Source organism: Ptychodera flava, chromosome 11 (assembly GCF_041260155.1).
Source record: "Ptychodera flava strain L36383 chromosome 11, AS_Pfla_20210202, whole genome shotgun sequence".
Lineage (NCBI taxonomy): Eukaryota > Metazoa > Hemichordata > Enteropneusta > Ptychoderidae > Ptychodera > Ptychodera flava.
Genome location: NC_091938.1, coordinates 13329389 through 13339945, shown reverse-complemented (window position 1 = coordinate 13339945; position 10557 = coordinate 13329389). Strand labels below are relative to the sequence as shown.

At 35.3% G+C, this 10557-nt stretch overlaps 1 protein-coding gene across 3 annotated transcripts; it reads left to right on the top strand.

Moving 5' to 3' along the window:
* Positions 1 to 15: 15 nt before the first annotated feature.
* Positions 16 to 9912, top strand: LOC139143542 (tubulin polyglutamylase complex subunit 1-like). Of its 3 annotated transcripts, XM_070713970.1 has the most exons (10): positions 16 to 99; positions 1381 to 1471; positions 2172 to 2302; positions 2886 to 2949; positions 3429 to 3544; positions 4868 to 5003; positions 5333 to 5390; positions 6179 to 6262; positions 7563 to 7626; positions 9456 to 9605. In XM_070713970.1, the coding sequence occupies exons 1-9, from the start codon at positions 42 to 44 to the stop codon at positions 7578 to 7580; spliced, it is 756 nt and encodes a 251-aa protein (XP_070570071.1). In that variant the 5' UTR covers positions 16 to 41; the 3' UTR covers positions 7581 to 7626; positions 9456 to 9605. The 3 variants fall into 3 exon arrangements, with proteins under 3 accessions (XP_070570071.1, XP_070570070.1, XP_070570072.1); XM_070713969.1 differs by lacking the exon at positions 7563 to 7626 and having other exon boundaries at positions 9456 to 9912; XM_070713971.1 differs by lacking the exons at positions 7563 to 7626; positions 9456 to 9605 and adding an exon at positions 5785 to 5894.
* The last annotated feature ends 645 nt before the right edge of the window (positions 9913 to 10557 follow it).

Genomic DNA, 10557 nt, shown 5'->3' with positions numbered 1-10557 from the left:
CCAAAAAGAGGCTTACAAGAAGGTGTAAATTTGGTTTATCTATGAACAAGATGGCGGGGAGGAGAGACGACAGACCGGAGAGTAACAGGGAATTTCTGGGTAGGCTTAATAACTATCCTCAGAATATAGGTAGCGGACACCGCTCTTGTATGTTGCTATGCAGTTCTTAGCCAGGTCCGGACAGTCTGAGGAGCTGGTGCATTCTTTCCGTAGCGAACTTCTTTCGAGAGATTCTTTGTAAGCTGCACTGCATTCACAGGAGCAATGTTGTAAACGTTGTCATGGAGATTGCACGACGAAATGAGCTAGTTGCCTGGCATAACGGCAAAAATAATGGCAGAGGCGATAGCTTGGCTTCGATATAGTACTGTGATGATATGAACAGACTCGATATGAATGATGTACACACGTCAACGTTGGTGGTGGTGGGTGCGGTGACGTTTGCGAGGCTCGGTTCATATGACAAGTTCAGCCGTGGGTTTTACCATAGACCCTCGAGAGTTTTCTCGAGGGTCCTATGGTTGTACCGACACTCTGGGGTCGTATTAGCATTTTCTCTAAAGTCGAAGGGCCATTACGCACAGTAAGTGAGACTACCCACAATTCCCTTGATTTGTGTGCTCAGACATCATTTGCTAAAGGCTTCTTCAATTTATCAGTTTCTGAACAATTTGAAACTTAGAATTTAGAGGATTATTGGTTAAAACTATGTTCCAAAATTATGGATCATTTTTAAAATTCAGGAGTAAATTGAATAAGAATTCAATGTTTGGAGGTGCGAAAAATTTACACTTGTCAAGGTAAAGTTACTATGATCAGCAACTAAGATGGTCTCATCATACCACCTGTCAGACATGTTAATTTCCTTTGTTACAAATATTCAATAAAAATCAATACCCTTTCTTTTGCCAACCAGATGCAACTTACTCCCTAGTTTCCTTGAAAATATTGCATATGTCAAAAATCTATGTTGACAAAATCACAAAATTGCTATCTCCTCTCGGAAAAGGGTTGATCTTCTAATTATTCACAGTGAGAAATTAGAGAATTATGATTATCAAAACTATGGTCCCAGAACTTTGAAATATGGACTGAGCTGTTCTGTGTACAGAAGAAGTTTGCTTCAGTTCAGTGAGTGATCTCCGTGTGTACGGATCATGGAGAATTGTGGGTAGCGTCACTTACTGTGTGACGTGCCATCGTACTGCAGTATATGGCTGTGTCAAGATCATCTGCAAAATTAGAGCCCTATTCAGAATGCCACATTTTCTCGTCAAGAAGCACTACCACTCAAGCTAGACGTTTGAACTTTTTAAGTGATTTTATTTTTGAAATATTGAATATTTGAAATATTATTAAATATTTTTTATTTGCTATCAGAAAGAACAAATGTTGGGACTCAGCTACGGGATGCACTTTCCAAAATGATTGAAAACAGACCAGAAGATCCTGTTCTGTTTTTAGCTGAATAGTAAGTTTCTTTCTCTTCGAATTGGTTAATTGTTGGTTATTTAGTCCGAGTCTATACTTGAAACCAACACAATAACCCAAGTTACAATTATGTTCCAAGAAGGGACATGACCGCCCTTTGACCTGATAAAGTCAAATATCAGGTCCATGGCTCTCATTTACAAAAAGCTCTTTTCTGGATGTAATGAGTGTTCAATGTTTCATATAAAAGCTTGATATTCAATTGCTTTTCCAATTTTAATAGGATTGTCTGCAATGGGAAACAGCCAAATTGTTTCTATGATATAGGATAGAAAACAGAGGATGATTGTGTTGTAATCTTACGTCACTCAAAGTCAAAGCTTGCATTATCACAATTTAGGCATATTTATACATGGTGAACTTATACAAACCATGACTACTGTATAACACACATACCCAGTGAAAATTGATCTTAAATTGTTTCTGTAAATTCACACTGGTATGTTTTCTATCACACACAAACTCTTTTCTGCTTGTCTTTACATGTAAGTAACTCCATGCAGGGAAATATCCACATCTGGAAGATGTCCTTCAAAGCTTGGAGAGTTTTGCTTTTTAAAGTTAACAGAAAATAAATATTGTTGTAAAGTTGTCTTCAGGTGTTTTAGTCATTGTTTTATTTACTACGTAGCCTGACAGGTGTATATTCATTTGATTTACTATTGTGTTCTTTCACTCAGCTTTGAGGCAATAAGTGACAACAGAGCCGGCAAAGTCACCAAAGCATACCAGAGGTTACAGCTCACACACTACACAAGACCAGCATTTGAAATGAATGCTGTGGCAGCATACGACTCACTCAGCCAATCAGGTACGCTCTTACATACATTAGTACCAGTAATAGTATTAACCAGTGAGGTAAATTTGCCAAAATTGCTAACGAGGTATGTATTTCGTTCTTTTTCATCAATGGGGCTGTCAGCATATGGTGTTATTGTTCTCGTATTAACCTTTGAGTGCTGTAATTTTCCCACCAAAATTTTATTGCAACATGTTACCAATTGTTATGATTTTTTCTGAATTTTTTTGATAATTTTGGACTAAATGGACATCACATTTCATTGGCTACAGTGTTTTATCAAAATTTTGGCAAAAATCTGAAAAAAATTGACTAGGTATATTTTGTTAAGGTGACAAAATTGACTTTGGCGCTCAAAGGGTTAATCTGTAAAAATAAGTGAATCTAAAAATCTAAACATTTAGAGAGTACACAAAAGGATAAAATACTTTCAATGATTAGGTATATGATGTAGTGTAGTACAAGTAGACGTGTCTAAAAATTTACAATGAAAGAGAGGGTAAGCCGGAATCCTCTTCTACTTGAAGACTCTGAATTGCAAAGTTGCCAACTATCTTGTAACCTTCAAATAACACCAGTTCAATATCACACACAGGTGCCAAAGGCTACAATGGATTAACAGGAACAGTGTACACAGAATTACTCAATAACTTGTGCAGGTTAGTAATCGTCCGGTGTTTCAATGATAACCAACTCACAAGATGATCGTTAAATTATTAAACCAGGATATGTAATGCAGTTCCCTAAATATTCAAAACCGTTCCTCTGAAGTGCATACATTTATTCTTCTGAAATATATGGCCATCTACCCTGTCCATGAAACAATCTTTTGACATTGAGTTTTACAATATTTGGAATGAAGTTATCTATTTTGAAAGCTCAGTGAGTGTAATGGTATCTCTTTTGACAGTGCGTTCTTTTTAGTACCTAAGCTTGCTAATCATCATGAGAAATGGAGATCTGGATTGAAATGTGTAACTCATGTGATTTTGCATGTCCCCTAGCCAAATGATTACAATTTCTGTAGATACACTGTGTGAGAGATTGTCAAAGAAATGTGCATAGTATGTACACGGAAATACCAAGTTTACACAAAAAGGTGTGCTAGGCTGATTAACATTGTATTCTATTCCGTCAGGGATATACCAACAGCAATTTCTGAAAAGTTGTTGAGAAGAATACAGTGTCGGGACTACGAGGTTGTTCCGTATGATGTGTACTACTCGGGGGTGTTAGCATGTCTTGTTTTAAACGGTAAGTTACTACTGTCTTGTACATGCATGTTCACAGTTATTTGAAAAGTGTATAGAAGACTGCCCTCTCCAGTCCAATGTGTAGTGGTCCTAAGATTCATTGGGAAATGATGAAGATAAAGCAGATAGCAATATTGAAAGCATGTCACATTTTAAAATCTTTTATCCAACATCTGCTGTTTCATAATATATGACTGCTTTTCCTGCCAGACAGTATCACTTCCCCATCTGCCTAGTCAGTAAAAAGCAGTATTGAGCCAAAACAGTACATATTTTTAGCCACTTGACTTAGTACAGTGTATGTTATAGCATCTATATACCATAAAAATAATATCTATGTCTGGGCCTTCAAATGTTTAACATTTTGTGAAAATGCACCATATGGGACATGTTGTGCTTCACTAGTTTTAACTAACTTGACCTGATGGTGAAATATGAACTTGGCAAGGGAGAGGTTTTAAAAGCATGCTTTCCCCATCCATTGCCAAACGATAGTAATTTATATTCAGTTGAATTCCTTCCCTAATTCTCACTATGCTAACAAAAGAGATTAAGCATACACCTTCAGGGTTTGTGATGTCTTTGTTTGTTCTCTCAGACTGCTGACAGGAAATTTATAATGCATGTTAAGTCAACACACACTTCGCTCTGGAATGACTATATCATTTTCATTAAAAGTGTATGTGTAAAGGTAGCATGCCTCTTAACACGGAAAGATTTAAATTTGGCTCCATTTTCCCCTCAGGAAACTTTAAACCATCCTTTTTCAAAATCAAGAATAAAAATAAAGGATTACCATGCAAATTTTGGTACTATGTACTGATTGAGCAAATTACAGTACCTATACTTTACCGATATTTGGAAATCCAAGATGGCCGCTAACTCCTTGTTAACTCTATAGGAAAAAAATTAAAGTCTCAATTTTCACAAAAACAAGATGGTGAAACTTGTTGACTCCAAAAACTTTGAGATGAGTCCACACGAGAAGCATACTAGCAAAGTGTTGTATACATTTGAGAGTCTGAATACATTACCTGTCCCTCAGGCACATTTAATTGTATTGTAGAAGTATAGAACACCACAGAGAAATACCCAGCATGTTAGTAGTGATTTGCACCAAACCAGTGTGGAATCTTTTCACTTTTACAACTGAAAAATTCAGATTGACTTCAGACTTCTATTTGTGCAGCTATTCCTTTTGAAGTCTGAATGTACGATGAGGCCAACACATGCCTGAGTCTTTAAATTTAAAGTTCAGTATGTCACACCTTTTTAGTCAAACTTTTTGTTTCTGATTAATTCACATGACATTTAACATACACAGATTATGTCAAAGAGACACAGAACCTGTTCAGTGACTTTGACAACAAAAACACCGGCAATGCCAACAGAGAATTGTGTGAAGCTGCCCTCAAAATATTAGATGAGTCGGTCTCCATGACAACCAGTGATCCTGTCAGGTAAGAATGTATCTTCATCATTTGCTCTGTAAAGCTGCAACTTAAAAATTCATCATTATTGAATATAGTTGGAAGTTACTGTCTGCTCACATTTTTTTGGGAAGTTGCAATTTCATGCCTTGTCTAATCTAAGCTTCATTCAGCCTTGACACTCTGACCATGGATGTAAAAACATAGACATCCATGCTCTGACAGAGTCAATGAACTGTTATAGAAGGGTATACTTATCTTTAAATGAAATATCTGATATTAACTGAATAGGCTGTAATTGTGCATTTTGTGCGTTCTACGTTTCATATTTGTAATATTTTATTCTCCTTTCCATGCAGTGTGTTAGAAGCTGGAGTGAGACTTGGACCAGAGAAACTTTCAGAATCTCTGTTGGAAGTAAGTGATGTATTATGAATTTGATAAAGCCACTGAACATTTGGAATTTCCAGATTTCATTCATAGCTGTCAATATGTATGCATATTGGTTTAACTTAATCCTTTTGCCCCCCAGTATCTCTTTATGTAGCTCCAACCACCCATTGAATATAATATTACCAAAACCTGATGGTAAAAGTGTACCTGTTCACCTCAGTGCCCTGTAAACAGGTCCACAATGGCCATTGATATCAATAGGTTTGGACCAAACTATAGTGGTGACGAGGTGATATCAAATATTATGATATGAAAACGTGTATGTGACACTGCATGTTTATCGTTCCTCTGTCATTGTCTGGACACACATTAAAAGTAGCACTACTCTTTCTTTTTCCTTAATTTTTTTTGAAACCAGGATGTTCAGCTTAGTGGAAATATAAATGTATGGAAACCCACTAGGAAGTTAGGTGCTTATACCAGATACATAGGCAGTGATAGGATTTAGATGTTAGTTTTAACAGTATGGTAAGTTGATAAAGTTGAAGGTTAATGTTAAAGAGAAGAAAAGTACTTCTTAGTTTGATATTTAAATTTTTTATTATTTTGATTTTGAACATGTCATATTTTCAGACAGCTCAGCAGCCCCTGTATATTAAAAAGTAAATATCTTGCAAATATATGTCCACATATGGTATATAGCCCTCATTACCATATATAATATCCCTGTGTAGCCATCAACAAACAATGAAAGAACATTTGTATCCTGATGAAAGGACTAAGGATATTCATATTTTTTCACTTCAATGCAGAACATCTCATCAAAACACAGAAACACATCAACGATGACATCTGAAGAATTCATGCTGATTGCTGCCGACATATTCCTGAAAAAGGTATTTTGTCAAGTTGGCAAGGAAATTATGTTTGAAGTACTAGCCATTTCAAATAAATCATGTGTGAGGGCTGTCTTCAGTGTGAAAGTTACTAAATCATGATATAAGACTCCACAATGATCTTAGTTTGGGCAAGGTTCTTCATATTAATGATATTGTACCTCTATGAATTTAGTTCATCATGCTACATCAAAAATCTATATCTGTGTTTTGATTGACCTTCATTCACCATCCATCATATAAACCAAGAGTTGTTTTAATATCTCAAACAGTGTTCAATGACACAGATTTTATCAATTCATGTTAATGTTAACATTGTTGCAGCATTCATTTGGGTCGGTTTTTCTGTTACTCTGTGTTTGCTGTGTTACGCTTTCATTGCTGGGTACATTATTGGTTCCATTTGCCATTGCTTGTTTCTTTCATTTGATTTGATGAGTGAATGTAAAACTCTGTCCGTTCATGTCCTGAAATGAAAGAGTTTGAGTTTGCAATGAATTGAAGCTGTAATGTCACAAAGACAAAGCAGCAACACTCATGATCCTAGTTTTCTTCAAATCTTCAAAAAAATTCAGAATTTTGAAATGTAATCAGTGACGTTGCTGCACATATATTAATATATAAATGTTCACTGACAGTAGCAATCAGTGAGTATTAATATATCTCAGTATTATCACATCTTGACAAAGAATGATATGAAAAAATACTCCGCTTATGTTACTGATGTTCTGAAAATTCCATTAAAATTTTAAAGAGACTGTAATGCAGTGGTAATAAAGCCATCATTGAAAACAACACAGAAACGAAGTTAGCATAAGAAATGAATGTATGGTCTGTCGAACTTCCTTGCTATTTATTCTAGTTCAAAATGATAAACACTACAGTATGACAGCTATCTTTTCTATTGTGTTTTCAACACAATGCTGCAAATTTTCACTGTGCTGTGTCTCTGAACTTTGATTTGAATGAAAAGGCGAAGTAGAAATTTTGTTTAGGGCACAGAAACATAACAAAAGTTGCAAAAACTAAAATTTAAAAAATTGTAGAGGATGAAGAAAAGGTATAATTTCCCCTTCATACATAATCATAGAAAGTGCTTTGTAACTGGGAGAAATTATTTTCTAAGTAAACTTAGTGACATTACAGCTTCTAATGCACATATTTTGGCTGACAATTTCAGACAATAAATGTAAAACACAGCAGGCAAGCAATGAAAGCTGTAAAATTACCATGCACCATGAAGTACTAACCTCCAAGTGTGTTTTATTTGTTTGTTTATTTTTTTTCCATCCAACTCAAGGTGAAAACTTTGAAGTGAGTTTAAGCACATGCAGCCACGATGCCACAGAGGTTCGGCTTAACAGGTGCTGTTTCCCTTAACAACACAGCTTCCCAATTTTGTTTCCATACCGACAATGCTTTTAATTTCCTACGGGTGTTTATACAGCAGCTAACAACTCGCAATAAGAATTATTTTTTTGATTTTTGAATTTCTTTCATAGCATTCAATTTTATGCAACTGTCACACTAAGAAATTGACTGACTTCATTAACATAAGAGTATCCCTTCTTTTAACAATAATTTCATTATCTTTTCTACAATAATGATAATTTTTTTCCTGTCATAAACCTGTTCCACCTAGAACACAACCATAGGGTTATAAAGTACATAATTCTCTTCAGCCATGTAGAATATGCTTGAAAGCCTGGTGGGTGTATTCTTAAACTTCTGCCTGAAATTTGAGGTCCAAAATGTGGTGTTCTCTTGCAGAAATTCTGAAGATACTTGTCTGATGTGCGCTGCATATTAATATCTCTCAGAGATTCAAGTGATATTGTCTTTTTGTAATATATTATTTCAACGGCAGTTGTCAAATTTTGTTTGATCATGAAAATTATGTACAGATCATGCAAAAGAAGTAAAAAAGCCATTACATTTTGGAGAAATTTGTAATTGCACAGTGAATTTTAAGTTCCTAAGATGGAATGTTCATATACTGGAACTTGTACTGAGAAGGAAGTTAAAAGACAAGTTCAATAGCGTAGTGCAATGACCTCCATCTTTGATTCCATACAAAGTTGACAAATGAAATTTAGTTTAGGATCAAATCAGAAACGTTTCGTTTGAAAAACATTTTTCTTTTCAAAATGTCACATTTGGGTGTTTTCTCATATGAACTCAGATCGCATATGTCATCATAGCATCACTAGCAAAGTCCACACATCAGTGTAGAATATGACTGAATATGACCAACATAGGGTTGAGTTGAGTTACTGTATGGATTGCTTGGGATGCAAGTCATATCTTTAAATTGACAGTTTTATACTGACATTTTTATCTCGAGACAAATTATCAAATATAGTAAAGGTCGGATCATGCAGCTGTTTTATCACTGCATATTACCTCAGAGAATATTATGATGACTCATATGTCTGCAATTCAGGATTAATGGATTTGCTCAATTCTTTTTAAAGAAATGAACTATGAAAATTGAATCCTTCAGACAATCTGTCTGTCCCAACAACAGTAGTTGTAGAAGTACTTGTAGCTCTTTTCATGTGATTGTGTCTTTGTTCAGCAGAAACATTTCTGTTAAGGAAAGCATGTGCTGTGCGAGCCGCTTCTAGATTATCCACCGTGCCAGAAGCTCAAACCTCTTGAAAATTTGCTCACACTGTGAAATTTTGACATGTATATAACCATAAACAGCAGAGAATATACTGAATGTATATCGTAGGTTCTGTTGTCATTGTGGTGTCAAACATAGTTTTAGTGATAACAATGATGGGATTTCAGAAAACTGGCTTGTAAAATCCCAAAGTCATGAGAAACATAATTACAAGATTGTAATGTCTTTATAGCATAGCATATTTTCCTGTTGTATTTGAGTCTTGAAAAAGTATAGGTTGTGATGTGTTAAGATATTTATGAAGAAACGTGTATTTCATGTTAGACTTTTTGGTCACTAGATAAGTATGTGGTAATGTTGTAGACTTTTTTGAATAGTGATAAATTTCAGTAGAAAGTATTTGTCAATGTCTGTGCAATTGGAAAAAAAATTGATGGAACTCAGGCAGATTACCAAAAAAGAGGTTTGTCTGCCATTGCTGTTCGCCAGACCATTCATGTTTTGAAAAGCTTTGCTTTTGGGAATTTTTTATGTGTTCATCTGTCACCATATTCTGTCCTGTAGGCTCCTTTGCTAGTGCGAGGTCTTAAGGAAGAATCTTTAGTGTACTCTATGCATGAATCCGACAGCAAAGATGACAGTGATGATGATGACGATGATGAAGACGATGATGATGATGACGATGATGATGAGGATGAGGATGACGATGCTGAGGATGACTAGCATTTTACTTTTATTTCCTCATGAAGGATGTTAAGGAGTTTGAATATTTGGTGTGTTTGTAGAAGTAGATATTGTGTACCCATGTGTTGTGTCATAGTAGTGAATGCATTATTGGCAGAATAGCGAACGGAAATGCTATCTGCAATCTCTCCAAGCTTGAGATGTATCCACAACAGTTCCAAGTTAGAGGTGTTGAGTTCAGAAATGCAGGTCAGAGCAGAAGTGGAGTGCAGTTGATGCAAAGGAAAATTTTCAAGCATCCAGTGTGGAGCAGCTATGAGTATCACAAAAATCATGTAAACTGTAGATTTGACTTTGTTCATGTGTGTTCATCATGCAGTAGAACAGAGGTGGTTATTTATTATTGTTGTCTTGTAAAATGAAGCCATACCAAATCTACTGCTATTATGAGTTCATAGTCAGTTATACAGTTACAAGAATAAGTGACGTTAATTTGCTGTGGCGATGTTATTTCTGCGGGAACTCTCGCTGTCAGTTTTAAAACAGGAGTGATACGAGTAGAAGTAATTTAACTCTTCGAAGTCCAGGTAATGAAGGAATATTTTAGTTTGAAATTCAGTTGTATTAATGTTGGCATGTGAAAAGCTGAAATTTTCAGCCTTCTTTTGTCTGTAATAATCTCAATAGCAATGTCCAGCATTCAAGAATTTACAATATTTTCAAACTAGTGTGTAGAAAAGGTAGAAATGTCATTTTATGTGATCTCAGTTTTTTATGATCATCAGTGTGAAATTTTCCAACTTCCTGGGGTTAAAAATCCATAATAATGGCAATATCTAATAGCAATAATGCAATTTCTGTACAAAAATGTATCAATCTTTTTAAATGCTGTACATTTGTAGATGTTTACCCCAAGAATGCATCTTATCATCTGTAAGCGGTTTGTGTCGTAAAACAATGTTAATCATGACAAAACTGACAC

Excerpts from the sequence above, each read along its gene's own strand:
- LOC139143542 (XM_070713969.1), top strand. The coding sequence starts at position 42 with ATGAACAAGATGGCGGGGAGGAGAGACGACAGACCGGAGAGTAACAGG. Across the intron at positions 2,950-3,428 it reads TTACTCAATAACTTGTGCAG|GGATATACCAACAGCAATTT; the intron begins GTTAGTAATCGT and ends CTATTCCGTCAG. Across the intron at positions 6,263-9,455 it reads CCGACATATTCCTGAAAAAG|GCTCCTTTGCTAGTGCGAGG; the intron begins GTATTTTGTCAA and ends TCTGTCCTGTAG.